We start from the raw sequence: 22,505 nt of genomic DNA on the forward strand, positions 1-22,505 counted from the left end.
CCTCTCCCAGGCTGCCAGGTCCTGTCACCCCTTGGGGCCCCTGGGCAGGCCCACCCCACCCTGAGTGTATCCCCCACCTACCGGAGCCAGGTGGCCAAGTGTGGGACTGCCCCGCTAAGCCTGAGCAGAGAGCAGCTGCAGCCGGGGCCTCTGCCTCAGGGAGTGTGACTCTCACAGCACGTCCACACTCTGGAGAGCTGCCTTCAGGCTTCCTGCTTTAAGGCTGGAAGGAAAACCACCCCCTGTCTCCACCCCACCCTGCTACACAGCTATGAGCTGTTTTCCTCAGCGAAAAATGAGTCAAGCTCAACTGATCCCCCTAACATGTAAAAGCACACACACACACACACACACACACACACACACAGTTTGATCGCTTTGGAAAACATGTTTCTCCTGCCACCCCTCCTGGAATGACTCCCAGGCAGCTGGGCTGATGACACTAACAGCCCAGTTCAGGCCTGGGCTTCTGCTTAGCCTGCTGCCCACCTAGATGGCCTTCCCAATATCATCTGCCAAGCTCTCCCAGCTTTGTGGATCCTGTACACCTCCCAAGCGGGGTTCCACTCCCACGCCCTCCCCCGGCCAGTCCTAAACCTCAGCCAGTCTCCTTGCAGGCTGTGCCGCACCTGCTACCCCTACAACACATCAGCATAGTCTTATCTCCTAGACTTCCAAACCCTTGTCCCCTCCCCTGACTCCTGTCTCTCCAGTCACCACCATCACAGCACTGTCCAGGTAACAGCCTGCTAGCTGTCTGCTCCCCTGAGCCAAGCATCAAAGGACATTATTTCCAGACAGTAGGATGTGGACTTGGACATTTGCCTTTGTCTAAGATGCAAACGTCTCCAACAATGGAGGCCAAGCCTGCGATGGATTCTCAGGAGACCCTATACGTGTGTGGGCCACATGTCTCTCCAGGCCCAATGACAGTAAGGACATCTCTGAAGAGTAAGGACCAGGGAGGCATCTAGTGTCAGCCACAGATTCCCAGGTCCTGTCTGGGACAACAGCTGGGTTCCAGCACCTGGGCTCCTTCATTAGGTTCTCCCACTCTTGAACATTTTTATTTTAAAATAATTTTAGACTTAATAAAATCATGCATAGGATTTCTATAAATTTGTCAGCCAGTATCCTTGCATAATCTCAGCACAATGAGATTACTGACATGTTATTATGGATTAATTTATGGATTGTTATGACTTGAGTGTGTCCCACTCAAAAGTTCATATGCTGGAAGCTTAGTCCCCAGTGTGGTTGTGCGTGGAGTGGTGGAGCCCAATGAAAAGTAGTTAGGTCACAGGCACACTATCTTCAGAAAGGATGAATATTTGCATCTCAGAATGGACTGGCTCTCCTGAGGACAGCTTGTTACAAAGTTCAGCTGTCTTGGCTCTCTTGCGCTGCCTGTCTCACAAGTGACCCTTGCTACACTGGCTCCTGCTATTATTATGAGGTCACCATTCAAAGGTGAGCAGCTACTGGGGCCACACTCTTGTAGAGACAAGGCCCTACTCTCGTCTTTTCAAAGCACCCAACCTCAGGTATCTTGTTATAAAGGGACTAATGTGAAGATCTTGTTCAGATGTCACCAGTTGTCTTCTAACATCCTGTCTCTGGCCCAGGATCTAAACCAGAACCCTACATTGCAGGGGGTAGTTGAGTCTCTTCCATCTCTTCCTTCTGGGACAGCTCTTCCATCCTGCTCTGTCTTGATAAGTTTCCAAGTATTAGCCAGCTCACTTGTAGAATTTCCTAAATTCCAGTCTTCTATTTCTTCATAATTAGATGGAGGTTATGTAGTTGTGGCAGGGACACCATGGAAGTGGTGTTATACCCTCCTTGGTGCCCCACATCAGAAGAATATGAGTTCTACATGTCCTTTTACTGACTACTTCACTTGGATCACTTGAGAAAGTAACTCTCTGGAAAACTTATCCATTGCAAAATTATTATTTATTCCCTCATAAATTAATGAGCATCCTGAGATAATTTGAGATTGCACAAATATCCTGTCTCTCGTTAATTTTAGCATCCACTGGTGAGATTTTCCAATAATTATGACTGTGGTGTGTGCCAAATGGCAGTTTTCCATTTCTATCACTCTTTCTATATTAATTCATTGTAGTTTTTCTGTAAGAAAAAGTGGATCCTTCTCCTTATTCATTGATGTGTATTAGTATGGATTTGTGACTATTTACTTTATTCTGTTACTCAATTATCATTATTTATCTTTCTAGCCAAATTATCTCATCCTCCTTTAAGCTATCTCAACCCATCTGCTTCCTAGTGAGCTAATTTTCCTACTGAGCCATGGCCAGGGCTAAGTCACCCGCCCTCCATATCTCTCCCCAGCAACAGCATGTCAAACACCCTCTCCCTGGTGTGCAGGGCAGGTGACAAGAGACCTAATGCCTTTGTGTGGGTAGCCAGGTTTCCCTGGAACTTACCGAGGTATCTTCCCTGCACGGGTTGGACTTTTCCTAGAATGGGCAGACTTTTCCTGAAAGGGGAAATCTGTCATAGCCTGGTCAGGGGAACCCCATGCCCCTCCACCGCTCTGCAGTGTTTATCTCCCCTCCAGCTCCACCAGCAGACATCCTGAGCTGCTCCCCATAGGGCCCCCCTTCTCTGCCCTGCTTGGAGACAGTGACTGATGGGCAGCACTTACCAGCTGTGTTCCATCAGTTCCCAGGGCAGCCCAACTAGAAATGGCTGTACATTTTGCCAAGAGTGACTCAAACGGAAGAGACAGGAGAATTCCTGATGTTGGCAGGGAGTGGGATGGGAGAAAAAGGCAATGAACTAATTTTCTTCACACTTTAAGACATGCAAGGGTTAGGGTTAGACTGCATCTAGCACCTAAAACAAAGAGCCTCTCCCATAGGCTGTCATACCTCTTCGGCTTCTGAAGAAAGACAATTAGGTCTTTACTATTAGGTTGGATTTCTTAACATGCTTCCATTTTCAACACATTGGACACAGCTACACTCATGGTGAAAAGCAGTGTATCTCACAAAACACCTGCTTCTTATCTGAACATGGAGTAAGCATCTGTGGACCTCTGACCTGTGGCTGATCCTTCCTGACCTACAGCACCTAGCTCCTATCCCACCTCCCCACGGAAGCTTCCCCAAACCTCTTACAACCTGTTGAAACCCTGGTCTGTAGGGGAGTTATTTCTCCTGACTCCCTAACATTGTCCCCACACAGAACAGGAGCTCGAGAGACACTAGCCAGCAGCTTCTTGTTGGGAGAAACCCAACATGGCCCTTCCTCTCCCTCTATCATCGTCCCACCCTTTCTCTTCCTGAAGCCAAGTGTACCCCATTTTAGCTGAGCCCACAAGAGAGTCGGGTGAGTCCTTTTCCAGGGTCCTAAGACTCTGAAATCCTAAACTGCAAGGTTGTTGTATGGTTTGGAAGTTGGATGAGCACTCATTTACTTACTTTGATTAGACAGCATGCCAGAATATCAGCCCAGCTTCCTCCTATCATGCTCCATTGACAACAGCACAACAGGAAGAGATGTCACTCATCTCACCTCTTCCACTTGTTCTTTTGGCACCACTCCCCAGAAAGGTCCCCTCTGGCCAACCCAGACTTGTGTCTGCCCATCATTCTAGAGTCTCAAGCTCCAGGGCTTGAAAGGGTGCTGACAAAGCTAAGGCTATGTATATGTGTGTGTGTGTGTGTGTGTGTGTGTGTGTGTGTGTGTGTGTGTGTGTGTGTGTGAGAGAGAGAGAGAGAGAGAGAGAGAGAGAGAGAGAGAGAGAGAACCTTTCCCAGTCCTTGCATTTGACATGGAGACAAGAACCTTCTACTCTGGGATATTCTTGCCTCAGTTCAAATGCATTTGCTTGTAATCAAATGAATCTATATTTATTCACTTATCAGAATCCTTTGAGCTATACAATAGGTGTAAGAGTGATGGATTTGCCCTCCAGGTACCCTCTGTGTGGGCTAAGCCATACTGAGGTAATCACACTCATTTAGCAGAGGGGGCTGCCAAGGCTCAGAGAAGGAAATTTACTTGCTTAGAAACACACAGTAGGTAGGAGCCACATGGACTTTCTCTCACCTCAGTGTTCTCTGGCCACTCTCTTTGTGAATATTCTAGTTCATTCTTTGCTTGTTCCTTCTCTCCAACCCCTCCAACTCAGATCCAGTTTGGTATTCCATCTGAAGAACCTTTCTGTCCCAACACACAGCACAGCACAGCCAGCTCTTTGCATTCAGTAGACATATGAATGCATGCTTTGATGCAGAAAGCCTTCTAGAGTCACCTGCCTTATCTCTGATGGATCTCAGTGCTTATGTTTTTCTTAAGATTTTTTTTTTTATTGGAAAGGCAGATATACAGAAAGGAGGAGATAGAAAGAGGAAGATCTTCCATCCAATGATTCACTCCCCAGGTGGCAGCAACAGTTGGAGCTGAGCCGAGCCAAAGCCAGGAGCCAGGAGCTTCCTCCGGGTCTCCCACGCGGATGCAGGATCCCAAAGCTTTGGGCCGTTCTCGACTGCTTTCCCAGGCCACAGGCAGGGAGCTAGATGGGCAGCAGGGCCGCCGGCATTAGAATCTGAACCCCAAATGGGATCCCGGCGCGTTCAAGGCAAAAACTGTAACCACTACGCTATCGCGCCAGGTCTTCAGTGCTTCTTGTACACAGGGCAACAGCCACCTGGAGCTCCGTTTCCCAGAACGTGGAGTGGGTACAGCAGGCTGGGCTGAGTAACTGTCCTGATTCCCAGCAGGGGTGGCATCCTGCTGTGCGCTCTGGGACTCGGCCCATGTAGAGTGCTCTCTGTGTTTCCACGAGCTCATGGGATGGGCATGCCCAAGCTTCCCTGGGTCAGAGACTGAGAGCAGCTGGACGACCCCCCGGGGTTCAAAGTGGAAAGGACATCCTGTGGGACTTGGAAATGTGCTCACTGCTTTGCCTGGAAGCGGGCAAGTGTTGTGGACAGGGTGAGCTGCCAGCTCTCTGCAGCCAGTTTTCTTTTCCCTGCAACTCTTTTCTGTCAGATGCTTTCAAGGTCCCTGGCAATGGAATCTGATTGTTCATCAACAGATGGGAACCGGAGACTTTGGCTGTCCACGCCTTCACCTCTCCACCCCATCTTTCCATCTCTCCATCCAGGGAGCCCTCTCCAAGTGCCTGTCCTAGCTCAGACTCCAGAATAATAATGCTGACTACTGCTTTCACGGCACTTGAGCTGTACTGCACTGCTTTAAGTGATCGACACAAGTTAATGTGTGCAATCCTCCCACACATCCGTTTTATAATTAGAAAAATAAAGCACAGAGATTAGTCAACTCCCAAATTACAGGGCTGGGCTCTGACCTGACTACTGCTTCCCTCGGCCCTTGATCTATCCCATTCGGTTTACCACAACTGCACCCCCTCCACCATCACCCTTTCTAGGCTACTGCGCCAGACCCAGAGTGGTATTTTAGTCTTTTTTCATTGGGGTCAATTAAACACACACACACACACACACACACACACACACACACACACACTTTGAAAATGACTTTGTTTATTTGAAAGACAAAAAGCAATCTCCCATTTGCCAGCTCACTCCCCAAAAGTGTGCAGCAGCTGGGGCTGGGCTAGGCCAAAGCAGGACCTGGAAACTCAACCTACGTCTCCCACATGGTTGCAGGGATCAGGCAGTGTAGTCATCACCTGCTACCTCCCAGGACGCAGGTTAACAGGAAGCTGGGATGAAGGGCAGAGCTGGAACTCAAACCCCAGCGACTCCAGTACGCAAGTGTCTCAGCAGCATCTTAAACTGCTGAGCCAAACACCAACCCCACTGTGAGTCTTTCTTAATCTCTAGGTTCCTTCTCCATCTCCACATGTTTGTTTCTCCTCACAACTTACTATGGAAGAATCCGTCCATGCTGTGTCATCTCCTGCAGTGACTGCGTCCGCAGCGCACTGTTGAAGAGTCCCCTCTGGAGTGGCAGATGGGAGCTGTTCTCCCAGCAGGAAGGCACCTACCCTCTGGCTGTAGCTTTTCCCTGGAAGACAGCAACGCTGCTGCTCAGTCTCAAATCCTTCACTCCCCTGCAGGCTCCTGTCTTCTGCCTCTATGTCCCTGCTCTAGCATTTCCCCCTTTAAATGGCTTCTTGGCTACTGGTATGTCTTGGCATGTGCTCACCAGCTTCAGTCCAAATCATGGTTCCATACAGGGGCTGGAAACAGTGCAAACGCCACTGAAACTGCCTGCCCGATGAGGAGGCCGTTCTTGAGAGGTGGGAGTTCATCAAGATTCTTGACAGGAGAAGTCAGGTGTAGCTCAGTGTAGCTGAGGTCATATTTGAAGTAGGATGAAATGCGCTTGTCCCTAAGCAGGAGCTTATGCTATCACAGTGACCTTGAGCTGTGAGTTGTTGCTTCCTTGAACACTGCATCCCATGCACAGCTGGGACTCAGCCCTGTTACACTTTCTGTCAGCAGATCTCTCAGGATGTTCATTTCCAAGTGTGGCAGAGCTTTCTTCAATTGGAGGCCATGATTGGGTCTCATGGTCACCATGTGGCTGGGCCCCTCTTATTCTTCTTGGGTTCCCGCGTCATGCTCTGAATCCCCACCTCCCACCATGCACAGACTAACTCACCTTGTTATAGTACAGTTTAGCTTAGTCTGTCACTGGGATGACAGGGACCCTCTGCTTCAGGTCTCAGTCCAATAGCAAGGAAGACCAGCCAAGGCACTGACAAATCTGCCCTTCGTTGTTCCCAATCACACCCAGTCTAGATAAACAAAGGGCACAATGTGGGAACACACACACCCCTCTCCTTGGGACTGTATTTTAGACCTGTAGATGCCTTGGGTGATTTGACAAAGCCTCCAGATTCCCTCTCAGAATAATGTTTTTTAAAAATGTAATCAGGATCCAGTATGGTAGCCTAGTGGCCTAAGTCCTCACCTTACATGCAACAGAATATCACACAGGCATCAGTTCATTTCCCGGCTGCTCCACTTCCCATCCAGCTCCTTGCTCATGGTCTGGGAAAGTAATCGAGGATGGCCCAAAGCCTTGAGACCCTGCACCCATGTGGGAGACACAGAAGCGGTTGGTTCTTGGCTTCAGATCAGCTTAGCTCTGGCCATTGTGTCCACTTGGGAGGTGAACCAGTGGATACAAGATCTTTCTCTCTGTTTCTCCTTCTCTCTGTAAATGTGATTTTCTGGATAAATAATAAAAAATAAATCTTTAAAAACGTAATCAGGTAGATTAGAAGCCAATGACAGCTCAAAGCTGGGAAGCAATCCAAATGTCCTTTAGTGGGGAAATGGTTAAGCTAAGTGTGTCAATCTAAAAGAGAGACAAAGACTGGTCACCTACACAAGTGGGAGGGGCCTCAAGAGGATCATGGTGATCGCGATGGATTTAAAGTCAATCTGTAAAGGTTACATGCTTTTGAGAATGTAAACCTCAAAAGGTTAACGATCCTGTCCTAGAATATCCTTGAAATGATGCAATTACACAGATGGGGAACAGATTAGTGGATGCCAGGGCTCAGGGAAGGCAAGGAAGGGAAAGACTGACTATCAAAATAGCGTGACAGATCCTTGTGGTGATGGATGGAACGTTGTATACACTGTGGTGGTGGTGGTCACATGAATTGGCACAAGTGATGCTGCTGCAGAGAACTAAACACACACACACACACACACACACACACACACACACACAACCTAACAAATTCTGAGTAAGATCTCAATGCAGATTGAGGCATTGCAATTAAGACACTTCTTGGGATGTCTGTATCCCATATCGGAGGGCCTAGGTATGAGACGCAGCCCCACTCCTGACTCCAGTTTCCTGCTGATATGCATCCTACGATGCACCAGGTGATGGTCCAGATATGCGAGGCCCTGCAATTCCACGTGGGAGATGCAGACTCAGCTCCTGGCTCCTGGCTCCTGGCTCCTGGCTCCTGCCTGATCCAATCTCAGCTATGGCAAACATTTGGGGAGGGAAGCTGCAACTGGCGGACCTCTGTCTTTCTGCCATTATTTTTCCGTCTTACATAAATAAACCAAAGTTTATAAATAAGTCTGAAGATTGCACTAGGGCCAATTTCCTTTTTGTGATATTGGCAAATTTGCTGTCTGATGCAGGCCCAGTTTCTAGTTTACAAATGGCAACTTCCTACTGTGAACTCAAGGGATGGGAGTGACAAGGAGGCTTTCTGGGGTCACTTTCAACGACACTGATCCCACTCCTGAAGGATCCAACCTTAAGACCTAATCTCTCCCCAGACACCACCTCCAAACACAGGCACATGGGGGATTAGGATCAAGATGAATGGGGATACAGGAGATACACACATTCAATCCACAGCAAAGATGAGCATAAATGAGATTTCAACATGCCCATGGCAAGGTCGTTGCTAATATTGCCCACATTCAAAACTGAAGAAGTTAACATTGTTAGAGATCAATGAAAAGAAAAATTTAAAAAAATGTTTCCCCATTCAAACTCTGGAATCCCTTGAATTATATCTTGGACTTCCTCCCAATGAAGATCTTACTTAAAACAGCAACTTTCCTGTTCCTTGGCCTTCACACAAGCCATGATGACCCAAAGCCAAAGTCACAGGTGGAGTATGCACAGAAGAGGTGACAGTCCCACTGTCTTGTTAGGCAGAAGCCAGGGGTGGGGTGAGAACAGGATCACCTTACAGTGCTCACATAGTGACCTTCCTTCTAGTCGAAAAGCCAGACCTCAGGGCATGTCTGCAAATTTCTCCCTGCTGCTTGAGCATAGGAATTTGGGCAAATGAAGGTTCTCTCTCTAACTTCTATCAAACTAAAATGCACTCCCCACACTGGCAAGAAAAATGAGAGGCAGAAGGGAAGCAGATCACTAGACTGGACAGTAAAGGGATCCTGTGTCCTGCTTCCTGGCATTTGTGGAAACTAAGCATATAGAGACAGGGTACACGGCGAGTTCAAGGTAAACAGGACCACAAGTCCCACCCCCACAATCCCCATCTGTCCCTGCTCTGGCACAGCATCAAGAGGTAAAGTCCTCAGTCCACTGACGCACCTACAGATGCAGGTGAGTCACCTGCGTGTTGATGCCTGGGGCTGCTGGTCACCACGGAGACATGATGATGATGTTGTAGTTGAGATCCACAAGGGCAGAAGCCACCATGAACTAGGCAGCCCTGCGGACCCCTGCGCCTGGGCTCTGACCAGCCTTCCCAGCACCAAAACAACTCTGGGAGAAGGGCGGTTCCCTCCAAGACTGAGATTTCACTTTCAACATTTCCTAGAATAGGGTCTCAGACCAGAAAATGACTCGTTACAGGAAAAAAAGATCATGTTTTCTTGGGGTTTTTTCTAAAGATTTATTTATTTTTTATTGCAAAGTCAGATACATATAGAGAGGAGCAGAGACAGAGAGGAAGATCTTCCATCCAATGAGTCACTCCCCCAAGTGACCGCAACGCCCGGAGCTGTGCCGATCCAAAGCCAGGAGCCAGGAGCTCTTCCAGGTCTCCCACGTGGGTGCAGGGTCCCAAGGCTTTGGGCCGTCCTCAACTGCCTTTCCAGACCACAAGCAGGGAGCTGGATGGGAAGCGGGCCCGCCGGGATTAGAACCAGCACCTATGTGATTCCCATGCATTCAAGGAGAGGACTTTAGCTGCTAGGCCACCGCGCTGGGCCCTCATGTTTTCTTGTATACTTGACAGGAGGTGCTTTCAGACTCCACTGGCCTGGCCACTGAGGCAGGAGCTGCTGGTGGCCTTCCTGTCCCCTTGTCCTTAACTGGAAATACAGGTGACTGGCTGTGCACAGCCAAGACCCATGCTGCTTTGTCTACAGCATTGCCCTGGCTAACCACGCTCCTGCACACCTGTGCAGCATGCCAGCAATTTCAAGAAAAAAGTTCCCTGCAGTCTTCCCCAGAAGCCCCCACCAATGGCTGAGGTCACCCTGTGTGTAAATCCCACCTCCTACTCCTCGGCTGCAAGAGATCCACAGTGTACAGGGCTCCCCTGTGTGCGTGCATGTGTAGTTTTTTTTTTTTTTTAATGGGGTAAAGCTCTACCCACATCTGGGGTGATTTGATAACATGTTCTTCACTGGTTACCTTCTCTCCTGGCCTTCTCTTCCCACTCACCTGTCTCTGTCTCCTCCATGTCCCAAACAAAACATCAGGGGAGCCACAATGAGGGAGCCCAACACTAGAAGCAGGCCACACTGACTTTACCTGCAGCTCCTCGCCTGCACGCCCACAGGATGGAAGCCCCTTGTAATAAATACTTGTCAACTATGGCAAGTTCTAGGTTTTGTTGATAAGCTGTAGATTTCGATAAAAAGCAAACTAGACAGGGCTCCATGAAGACTCCCTGGCTTCACAGTGTCTGTGTAACTGCTATCTTGGTCTCTTGCAGACAATGTAGTCAAGACACACAAACACCCCTTCACTGCAAAGCCTCAGGAGGCTGGGTCTCTCTATTGCTTTTATTTCTTTTTATTTTTTTTTTGCTTTTTTTTTTTTTAAAAAAAAAAGATTATTTTTATTGGAAAGTCAGAATTACAGAGAGAGACAGAAACATTTTGATCTGCTGGTTCACTCCTCATGTGGCCACAATGGCCGGAGCTGAGCCAATCAAAAGTCAGGAGCCAGGAACTTCTTCTGGGTCTCCCACGCAGGTGTGGGGTCCCAAGTCTTTGGGGGATTTGGGCCATCACTACTGCCTTCACAGGCCACAAGCAGGGAGCTGGAAGGGAAGTGGAGCAGCTGGGATATGAACTGGTGCCCGTACAGGATCCCAGGCATGCAAGGTAAGGACTTAGACCACCAGGCTACTGAGCCTGGCCCTGAGTCTCTCTACCAGCCACTCTGATCTTACAATTTAGAGCTTCTCTCTTACTTAAACTTCATTTTCACTCTCACCATTATGTCTAGTCTCCTAAACTGTCAAAAAACGAGGACATGAACGTACAGTCATCTCCCCAGTCTTCCTCCAACACAACACACACTTGGCTCTTTCTTTGCCTTACTAAAGTAGTGATTTCATACAGCCAATCTAACTATGACACAAACTATTTGTTTCAGCGTTCACTTAAAGGTGCAGTCCCCAACAGTGACCTCCATACTCTATCCAAACACTGTTCCCCTTTCACTCAGTCAACTCCACAATAACTGCATGAGAAGAACTTGCTTCCCTCCACTGGCACACAGAGGATGCATGAAGGACCCCCATCCTGTCCTGTACCCCCTGCTTCCCAGAACGCAGAGCCCCAGGGGGAGAAGGGTGTGAGACTTACACAGATGACAACCAAGGAGTGAGCAGTGTGCTTCACCCAGATCTCAAGTGGGACCAAAACATGAGGAAATCATGAGCGATAAGGAGATGCTGTAACTGGGAGAGGGATGGAACATCTGGAAGCAGCAGCTTGGGCGTGGCCTTGCAGTCTGGCAAAGGGAAGGGTAGATGATTGTGAAAAGCCCAGGAGCCTGTTTGACCTGATTCTCTCTGGCGCACACAGTTGCTCGGAGATGAGGGGCTCTAGGATCTGCATCAACAGGCTCAGGAACACCTGGACTAAGTCAGAGCCCTGGGCATCAACATGAACCTTCCCCATCTCCAGAAGGCCCTGGCAGGCTCAACCTGCAACATGCTGCCAGCTAGCCAGCCCAGGGGAGCAGCATCTGGGGAAGCCTGGGCTGCCTCCACCCGATCATCACCTGGTTGTCTGCAGCACTCACAGGCACGCTTGGAAAAAGCTTCTCAAGATCATGTGAACCAGCTTCAAAATGATCATGGAACACCACAATTGAAACATGTTGGTTTTGCAGCAGGAATATTTTGCAGCTTTGTGCAGTGGCAGTATTGTAGCCAACGAGGTTTATCCAAGGCGAGATCATTGCTAATTGGAAATATATATATATAAAGCTCCATAAAGACCCTGACGACCAGAAAGACATTTCTGGTATTTTCTATCCTTGCTGTTTCAAATGTAAGTGGTGAACACAGTCCATTAACTGATTTCTTAGCTCATTCCTGGGTGGTGAACCATGGTTTGGAAGATTGCCCTTGAGTGCATCCAAGAAATGAAGGAGTGTGGATGGGATTTCTGAACGTTTTTTTTTTAAACAAACACTGTGTATTTCTCATTAGCTTCTGCTTGTTCCTATCTCCTCATCCAATGATGCAAGCCAGGCACTGTTACCACCTCTACACTGTTTGACACACGCCCTACCATTGTCCCTATGAATTAGCGTAGGAACGCAATCTCCAGTCAACTTGTCATTTTAAAAATTATTTATTCATCTGGTAGAGACACAGAGAAGAAATGACCATCTGCTGGTTCATTCACCAAATGTCTGCAACAGCCAGAGCTGAGCCAAGGTGAAGTGAGGAGCCAGGATCTCAGTCCAGGTCTCCCCCATGGGTGGCAGGAACCCAGGCACTTGAATTCTCATTCTCTGCCAAGGCCTGCATTAATAGGAAGCTGGTGTCAGGGGGCACGGCTGGGAAATGAATCAGGTCCTTGGATACAGGACACACACATCTTAACCAACAGACCAAAAGCCCACCCCAACTCATCTCTTTTAAAGAATATATGCACACTGGATTAATACTGATAAATCACAGAGGTTCCCCGAGACAAGGAAGAAAACCATGATGATCAAAATGAAATACATGTCTGTGTATTCCACCTCAGGTCACTGAACCAGCTGCCCTCCCTGCCCTGTTCCTTTCACAAGGAAAAGACCCAGCCTCCACCCTTCTCTTCTTGTCCCCCTCCCCACTGTCAGCCCCATCATCCCAGTTCAGAGCACTTGAGCTCCTTGGATTTTCCACACCAACCCTAGGAAGTGTTAGGGTGACCTCCACCATACAAGCTGAGAACTGAGGCACAGAGAGCTCAAGGAGCTTGCCCCAGGTCCCAGAGCTAGCGGGAGTGGAGTCAGGTACTCAACCAGTCCTCCAATGACAGGGCCTGTGTGCCTAGCTCCTAGGATGGACTGCCTCCCTCTGGAGCTGCCACTCTCAGTCATTCCTGGTGCTGTTTCCTACAGGACAACATTCCTTAGGATTCCTTTTCTTCTGTTTCTGACTACTCACAGCTTGTTTATTTAGCTCACTGGAGACTGATTACAAGCCATCCTGAGTGGGAGATAGGGCCTCCACCAGGCTGTGGGCTTCTTGAAGCTAATACGCTTGGTGTAATAGAGTACTCCACAAACCTCATGGAAAATGGAATTCAAAGATAAGCTTATTTGGGTGCAAAACTTGGAAATTCATACATCGCTTTTTCACCACACACATTTTCATGAACTTTTTGAAGATTGGCTTATTTGCACAGATTTTTTTTTTGCATCAAAATAAGCCTAACTTTGAATTTCATCCCCATGACTTTTTGAAGTCCGCTTGGTCCAACAGCCCACGTGAGGCACTGGAGGCCTTCAATGTCTGTCGGGCCCTGGGACCTGGCTGTGTGGTTTGACAAGTACCCAGCACATCTTGCCAGGTTTCCGGTGACGCCCTGGGAATTGTTGGGGACCAGCTGTGAGCTTACGTGGGAACAGGATGACATCCTTATTTTTGCTAAGCTCTGATGCAAAATCAGGGTTTCCCGCCATCAGAATGTGACTCATGAGCCAGTCACCAGTAAAATCCACGACAATTTCATTTCACATCACTGTCACAGCAGACATCTAAACATACTTAACCCTCGTCACTGCCCAGAAATTCTGGTTGTTTTCAGATCTGCTGTGAGACTACACATTGAAGACATTTACTAAGAAGCATATATTTGAGGGTGTGTCAAACATTTCACAGAAATTGAATAATGGCAGTTTATTTTGGTGCACGTTTGAAATCCATGCATAGTTTTCTCGTAGTATGCAATATCCACGAGCCTCATGCACACAGCACGCACCACTGCCACCGTTTTTAGGAATACTGTTTTTTTTTTTAAAAGATTTTATTATTATTATTGGAAAGCCAGATATACAGAGAGGAGGAGAGACAGAGAGGAAGATCTTCCGTCCGATGTTTCACTCCCCAAGTGAGCCACAACGGGCTGGTGCGTGCCGAACCGAAGCCGGGAACCTGGAACCTCTTCCGGGTCTCCCATGAAGGTGCAGGGTCCCAAAGCTTTGGGCCGTCCTCGACTGCCTTCCCAGGCCACAAGCAGGGAGCTGGATGGGAAGTGGAGCTGCCGGGATTAGAACCGGCGCCCATATGGGATCCCGGCGCGTTTAAGGCGAGGACTTTAGCCGCTAGGCCACGCCGCCGTGCCCAGGAATACTGTTAACTGTATTTCAGTAGGGCTGGAATCCTTGGCAGTTTCATCAGCTCTGGTGATCTGGGACAACCCATAGGCTCCATAATGAGGAAGTCTTCAAAACTTTCGTGGCTCTTGGTCTGCTGAGATGCGCTAGGGTTACCTTTACCCCCTATAGGGGCTCGAGTCTCAGCTCCTGACTCCAGCTTCCTGTTAAGGCCAACCCTGGGAGACTGCAGTGATGGCTCACACTGAGTCCCTATCGCTCATGTGGGAGACTCGGATTAAGTTCCCAGTCGCTGGCTTTGGCCTGGCTGACCTTCAGCCATTGTGGGCATTTGGGTAGTGGACCAGCAGACAGCAGAACTCTACCTCACTAATTCCTCCTCTCTGTATTTCTGTATTTCAAATAAACAAATAACAATTTTTAAAAATCCATATAAAATCCACAAAATAAAAATAATGCGTGGATTTCAAAAATGTTTGCGCCGAAATAAACTCAGCTTTAAAACTCTATTTCCATAAACTTCTTGAAGAGCCCTCCCAGACAGCCAGGCGGAGCCTTAGCACCAAGTTAGATACTCTACCTCAGGAGTTCTGGTTTAGAACTGGTTTTTGCAGCCATAAAGACCTGAGTTCTGCTATTTGCAAGCCAAGTTAACTGGGTTTCAATTCCCTACCTAATTTACTGGATTAGCATCTAGCACCTAGGTAAAGGTCATTTCCAAACACCTTCTGGTGTTGGTGAGGCTTCCCGAGATAAGGCAGTCCTCTGTTGACATGCATTCTCACATTTGGCCACTGGGTGGCGATGGTTCTCCAGAACTCTACCGTAAAACTAGGCTTGTCCCTCACCTTTAGCATGGAGCCTGATACAAATTTATTTGTACCCTTTCCAGTATACCGTCATCCTGAATATAGTGGTAACTTTCCTGATTTCTGACACCACACATTAGCTCAAGTACTTGGGTCCCTGCCCTAGAGTAGGGACATTTTTATAGGATTTTGCATATTGTGTCCAAAGGATGGAATGCTCAGCAATCAGAGCACTTTTAGGGAAGATACTAAAGCTATTTTATGCCAACTACTGGTTTGCCACTGGTCACCACGTAAAAAAAGACGTGGAAAGGTCAGAGAAAGACCCTGCGGTGGACAGCAGTAAACTAGAGCGGAAAGCAAGATGAGCACTTGGGACCGTGTCGCCAGTACCGTCCAGCAGCCTCCCATTCACACATTGCTCCCCGGGTTATTTATCTGGCATCTCCGCACAGAACCAAGAGACTTCTTCATAGTCTCCACTCAATCTCACACAGCACACGCTCATCCCTGCTCTTTGGGCTAAGCCTGTCTCTGGGCTTTGATGGCCTCAGTGGCATTCCCAGGTCTACCTTGTTCACCATAGGCATGGCCTTGGCTGGCCAAGCCCATCTCCTCGAGATTGGTCTAGAACCTGAGATAGGTACAGGGGCAGTCAGGAGAGTGTCCGAGTGCCCTCTGCTTCTGGACTCTGCCTTGGAAGGAACTGCTCTCTGTACACCCTGGGTCTCCTGCTGACCATGGATGCTCCAAGCGACCAGGACAGGAGCGATGACTTGATGACACAGATGAGTAAGGAAGCTTGGAACTGGAATACCAGGTTGACGGGACCTGAGTCTCGGGATCCAGTGGGTGCTGGAACTGCAGCTTTAGAGCTCTCTCTGTCCATGGAGAGGCGTTGGGCCACTGAACGTCTGCTTACCATAAAGTCATTTTGCTTTTGGTGCCATAGTTATGCTGTACCTCCCTATGATTCTGGAGGTGGTAGGGGTGTTTGTCTTGTCATTTTTATACTTGGGAAAGCTGTCCTGCAAAATGTGAGCTTGAATCTTCTTGTAGACACTGCCTTTTCCACAGAAACGGAAACCTGTGGTCCCTCTGACCGCGGTAGCACCTGCCATTCACTAGAGGTCGCCCTCAGGCTACCCAGAAAAGCAGCACACCAGCACTCAGACCCATCACAGGGGGTTCCCAGGGCTCCCAATATGCCTATTAAAAGGGTGTGTCCATAAGAAATCATTGATTCATGAAAACTCAAATGTAGCATTTCTTATGCCAACATGCTCTTCCACCCAACTGGTGCCCCTTCGTAAGATGTCCCGGCTCCAATGGGCAGGAAGAAGGAAAGACCTGGGATTACAGTGGCCCAGCTCAACGGAGGTTACAACTACCCAGGAGCAACCTACGGATGCCCAGGCAGCCTCTGCCATATCAGGACTTCTTAGACTTTGCGGTTGTCCTCAAGGTGCACAATAACAAGAGGCTGTGAATTGGAATTGATACTTACAGATGTGTGAGTCTTAAAAGAGTTTACAGAGGGGCAGCACTGTGGCATAACACATTAAACCTCTACCTGCAGTACCAACATACTATACGCGTACTGATTGGAGTCCCGCCTGCTCCACTTCCCATCCAACTCCCTGCTTGTGGTCTGGGAAAGCAGTGGATGATGGCCCAAAGCCTTGGGACCCTGCACCCATGTGGGAGACCTGGAAGAAGCTCCTGGCTCCTGGCTTCAGATTGATTCAGTTCTGGCTGTTGCAGCCATTTGGGGAGTGAACCAGTGTACCAGATTTTTCTCTCGCTTCCTCTCTGTAAATCTGACTTTCCAATAAAAATAAATAAACCTTAAAATATAATAAATTCACAGAGAGGCTGAAGCTGTGCACAGTGGGTTAAGCCCCAGTCTGGGACATCTACAATGTAAACTGGCAGTGCCTGCTGTGAGTAACTGCTACCCTGCTCTGAGCCCTCTGTTTGCTAATGTGATCCTGAGAAGCAGCCGGTGATGGCATAAGTGGCCTCCGCGTGGGAGGCCTGGATGGAGTCTGGTTCCTGGCTTTGGCCTGGCCCAGTCCTGGCAACTGCAGGCATTTGGGAAATGAACCAGGCAATATAGCATGTTGCTTGCATTCCTCTCTCTCCTTCCCTTCTGCCCCTGCCGCCTTCCCCTCGCCACTCTGCCTTTCAGAAAAATAAATAAACTTGTATTTAAAAGTTAATGGTGAATATGTATAATGAAACAAGTACACATGTATTTCAAAATTTTTTGTACCAAAACAAATGCATCCTTGGGCCCAGCATAGTAACCTAGCGGCTAAAGTCCTCGCCTTGAAAGCCCCGGGATCCCATATGGGTGCTGGTTCTAATCCGCGGCCCTGCTTCCCATCCAGCTCCCTGCTTGTGGCCTGGGAAAGCAGGTGAGGATGGCCCAAAACCTTGGGACCCTGCACCCGCATGGGAGACCTGGAAGAAGCTCCGGGCTCCTGGCTTCAGATTGCCTCAGCTCCAGCCCATACGGTCACTTGGGGAGTGAACCATCGGACAGAAGATCTTCCTCTCTGTATATCTGCCTTTCCAATAAAAACTAAATAAATCTTTAAATTTAAAAAAATGACCAAAAGAAAAGAAAAAACGCATCCTTTATTTTATTTTATTTTATTATTAAAGATTTATTATTATTGGAAAACCGGATATACAGAGAGGAGGAGAGACAGAGAGGAAGATCTTCCATCCGATGATTCACTCCCCACGTGAGCCGCAACGGGCTGGTGCACGCCAATCTGATGCCGGGAACCTGGAACCTCTTCCAGGTCTCCCACACGGGTGACAGGGTCCCAAGGCTTTGGGCCATCCTCAACTGCTTTCCCAGGCCACAAGCAGGGAGCTGGATGGGAAGTGGAGCTGCCGGGATTAGAACCGGCGCCCATATGGGATCCCGGTGCGTTCAAGGTGAGGACTTTAGCAGCTAGGCCACGCCGCCGGGCCCTTTATTTTATTTTTTACATTTTCAGTCCAAAGGTCTTTTTTTAAAAAAAAAAAAAATACTTAATTATTTTTATCAGAAAAGCAGATATATAGAGAGGAGAAGAGACAGAGCGGATGATCCTCCATCTGCCAATCCACTCCCCAAGCGACCACAACATCTGAAGCCAAGAGCCAGGAGCCTCCCCCGGGTCTCCCAGGCGGGTGCAGGGTCTCAAGGCTTTGGGCCATCCTTGACTGCTTTCCCAGGTCACAAGCAGGGAGCTGGATGGGAAGCGGGGCCACCAGGACTACACCTGGCTCCCACATGAGATCGCGCAGGCCCAGTCCAGAGGTCTTTTTAACAACATTTTATCTGAAAAGAAAAAATTTAAATGGTTCAGCCTTTTCAAACCTTTTCTTTGAGCTAGAGTTGGTCCAATTTCTAGGTCCTATCAGGAAAATCAGAAGACTAACAAGTGGATGAGGAAAAGCACAGAAGAACGAATAGCAGAGGCAGGGGCCTGTGGCTTCATCTCCTGGCATCTGAATTGAGGACACTGATTCACCCTGGCCCACCACTCCACTCCTGTTTTCTTGGCTGACTTACTCAACAAGGGAATTTCTGATCAATCATGGATGAATTGCCTGTCACCAGCTCTGCTCAGGCTATTGTCCAGAGCACAGGGCGTCACAGAGTTAACTCATCTGATACAGGTGAGCTAATCTTGTTGGAAAGTAAACACACCTATGTGGACTCACGGACAGCAATTTTCCTGAGCCTTGCCTCTACCAAAGTCCAGACCAGCCGCCTCTGGCTCCTCCACATGGATGATACCTGGTCCTAAACCTCCTAACTTCTGCGGCCTTCTGACTCCCCCTTGTTCCCCTCTATCATTCACCCCAAAGTTCTTCCACTCTTCCACACCAGATTTGTTCCCTGTTCATTCTGCAATTTCTTGTAGTTTCAGGTGGACTTATGATCTCTTTTTACAAGAGTGTTCTGCCCTCAACGAACGATCAATAAATGTGACCATGATCTAGACAGCAACCAGTGAGCCCACCAGTGTATACAACTCTGAGCCCTCTCAGAGTCTCTAAGATGAACTGTGTCAGCCAGTAGGTTCTGGAGAGGTTTCATCGTGCTTGGAATGGCGAGACTGACAGCAATTCAGAACTGCTGAACTATCAAAACCACTTGTGCAGGACCCTCAGAGCATGCCCCACTTTGGGGACCCTAGGATGGGTGGGAGGCTGGGTGGGACTTCTCCCTTTATCTCCTCCCTTACCCCAGATATAGAAGAGAGAGAGAGAGAGAGAGAGAGAGAGAGAGAGAGAGAGAGAATGTGCAAACAATGGTCTTATCCACTTTCCTGTAGCCCTTGACCCTTTGTGCCCTAATCAACTATGTAAAGATTATCAAAATAAAATAATAATAAAAAAAACAACTCTGAGCCCTCTCCTGTATGAGCTGTGTATCATCCACACTGTTGGTATTGCGGTTCCTAATTTTATTTTCAGAAGTTACTAAAGAGTCTGCCTTCATCACACTGCATTCCTGACAAGAACTTCCCCCAGAATGCTCCGAGCAATGCGGGAGGTCCCCTCTGTCCTAAACTAGATACTGGCAAGTTGGATGGATTCCTCTCTCCCAAACTCCTGACCTCAGACTTTCCCAGGACATTCACATCCTTGTGGGCTTTGGAATCACAGGCCTCAGAAGCAATTCCTTCTGGTTCCCTTGGAAGTGAACTTCCAGGAATGAACCTGACCTGACTATCTGAAACTGAAATGCAAGGTAAGCAAGCTTTGACCTACTGCGATTACGGCTTTAACTACAGCACTATTGACTTTACAAATATTTTTTCAGGCATATAGCTTCATTTTCAGGAGGAAATTGAAGGGTGTATGACCATGAAAAGGCAATTTACCTCTCTGTCACTGCCCATGATTGGCAAACAACCTATCGCTGAGTCATGCCTGGGGGTGCTGGGCCTCTTCCTATGGACAAGAGCATCCTAGCTTTGGAACTGATGTCAGTGAATTCTGTAATGACAGATGGCTGAAAACCAGGAGTTCTGGAGCTGTTCAAACATCATGACACTCTAAGTCTCTTTCCTATGTGTAAAACAACTCCAAACTCCCAAGGGAGTCTTGGCATTGGTAACATCCTTCTTTTTTCTCCATGGATCAATTGTTTGGCTAATTGATTGATAAAATTAAGGGTTTTTTTAAATAATTTATTTTTATTGGAAAGGCTATCAGATTCACAGAGAATCAGAAAGACCTCCATTTGCTGGTTCATTCCCCAAATGGCCACAATGGCCAGAGAGGAGCCAGGCCCAAGTGGCATATTTTAAAGTTATCAATCAATCAGCCATACTCTATCAACGGGTCAAGGTTACTAGCTCATTTTAAATGGTTATTTTAAGACTCACAATACTTGAAACACTTCTGCACTTGTAAAACAGGGAACAAGAAAGACACCGGTGGCTAGCACTTGACTACTGATTCACTGGGGTGAGGCAAATCTTCTTTATTTCCTGGTTTGCCCTGAAATACCAGTAAGGAAGGCAGGTTCGTACACCTGTCTTGGGAGAACATTCAGGGCCACCAGCTTGGATGACGTATCTGTATGCATAATCCATTTTTCTCCCAGAAATATGAAACTAATTGTTCATCCAGCTCTGGCACAGGAGACCATTATCCCTGCCCGTGTTATGACTTGACTTGAATTTAAATGTCAGCCACATTTATGAGCTTTCAATTCATTAAGCCATCAAGAGTAACAGATGGTGCCTGTAATCAGTATGAGGGCAAAACGACTTGGAGAGCTTGAAGATCAGTCAATGCAAACCTATTTGCAGTGCCAATGAACGGGGGGGGGGGGTAGTGTCCTCCAGCAGAGGCACCTCAGATCTCAGCAAATTAGCTTCGTATAGAAATAGTTCAAGTCATTTTGGGGAGAGTGAGGGAAATCCGGGAGGAAATCAACATCCAAGGCTGTGAGGAAGAAGAGATGGTTCAAGTGATACTGTCAGTGAGTGATGAGAGGGTCTAAAGAGCCCTATGAGGCTAAACCCTTGCCTGGTCCCTCCCTCACTCCCAGTCCCTCGAGCCCTTCACTAGCCCCTCCCTAGTCCCTCCTACCCTGGAAGTTCCAGTGGTGGAGAAGGCAGCCAGCATTGCAGAACTTGACTGCTCACCTCCACCAGTCAAAGCGGAGCATTCGAGTTCAGGTCTTTTGATCCAACACTGGTAGGAGCCGTGCAGCACCAGTCAGCTGCCTCAAACAACAGTCACAGGCAACAGGAAGGACAACAGTGGAAAAAAATTGGTTCAAGACTATTCCAAGTATAACATTTCTGTTCCCTGCTACATAAACAGAAATCCTACTGCCACTTGAGTTACTCATGGGAAAAATATTTTACATGATTGGCTGAAAATGAAAGTAGGAGGTGACTATGTAAGGAAAGAGACTGGAAGGAAAAAAAAGCCATCTGATTCCTTGCTTCTTTGCTAAACTACACCACAGTGGACACGAGCATCTTATAGTTATGAATTTTATGTGGATCCTCAGTAACCAGAAGACATATTAAAACGCAAAGTATACACAACACACAAGAACAAATAAGATGATCAACTGTGGTTATAGGTAAGCTAAGTAGATTCTATTGCAATACAAAAACAGAAATATTGGGGTTTTATATATATTTTTTTAAGATTTATTTATTTTTATTGGAAAGTCAGACATACAGAGAGTAGAGACAGAGAGGAAGATTTTCCATTCGTTGAGTAACTCCCCAAGTGACTGCAACAGCCGGATCTGGGCCAATTCGAAGCCAGGAGCCAAGACCTTCTTCCAGGTCTCCCATGTGGGTGCAGGGTCCCAACGCTTTGGGCCATCATCCATTGCTTTCCCAGGCAACAGGCAGGGAGCTGGATGGGAAGTGGAGCTGTCAGGATTAGAGCCGGCACCTATATGGGATCCCAGTGCGTTTAAGGGGAGGACTTTAGCCACTAGGCTATTGCTCCAGGCCCCTTATATATCTTATATACTATTTTATATACCATTCCCAAGAGTTCATAGGTAGGCTTTATTGTTGTACAATGGAAAAAACTGAGGCACAGGATGATTAAGTAACTTGCTTCAAATCCCACAGCCAGCAGGCAGCCAAGCAGCCTCCAGAGCCTGGGGCAGTGCTCTCCGCCCAACACTGACTTTGAGGCTGACATTCTCTTTCTGACCCAGTGGACTCCATGACCAAGAACCCTAAATGCCCTCTGTTCCTGTCCACTCCCCGCTCCAAGAGCTTTAAGAGGCACCCAGTAGAATACGGTCTGCGTTCTTTAGTTCGCATTTAAGCTCCTCCCCATTATGAGGCAAACCTCTTTTTCTAATACCCTGGCTCATTTTTCATGACAAATTGCTACCTTTTCACACTCAGTCAC

General features: G+C 47.9%; 1 protein-coding gene and 1 pseudogene across 6 annotated transcripts in view; one reads left to right on the forward strand and one right to left on the reverse strand.

The window, feature by feature from the left end:
- Positions 1-22,505, reverse strand: part of ACKR2 (atypical chemokine receptor 2) — a 53,535-nt gene that overhangs the window by 9,528 nt on the left and 21,502 nt on the right. For 3 of the 6 annotated variants that reach the window (XM_058678467.1, XM_058678466.1, XM_058678468.1), the window contains one exon: positions 12,357-12,475. The exons of 1 other annotated variant lie outside the window; for it this stretch is intronic. In XM_058678467.1, the coding sequence (XP_058534450.1) occupies positions 12,357-12,475 (119 nt within the window). Of the gene's footprint in view, positions 1-81; positions 202-12,356; positions 12,476-18,663; positions 18,734-22,505 lie in introns of those variants that run through there. 2 more of the 6 variants (XM_058678469.1, XM_058678470.1) reach the window with 2 other exon arrangements.
- Positions 11,850-12,000, forward strand: LOC118760330 (U4 spliceosomal RNA; annotated as a pseudogene).

The sequence above is a fragment of the Ochotona princeps genome, chromosome 21, assembly GCF_030435755.1.
Source record: "Ochotona princeps isolate mOchPri1 chromosome 21, mOchPri1.hap1, whole genome shotgun sequence".
Lineage (NCBI taxonomy): Eukaryota > Metazoa > Chordata > Mammalia > Lagomorpha > Ochotonidae > Ochotona > Ochotona princeps.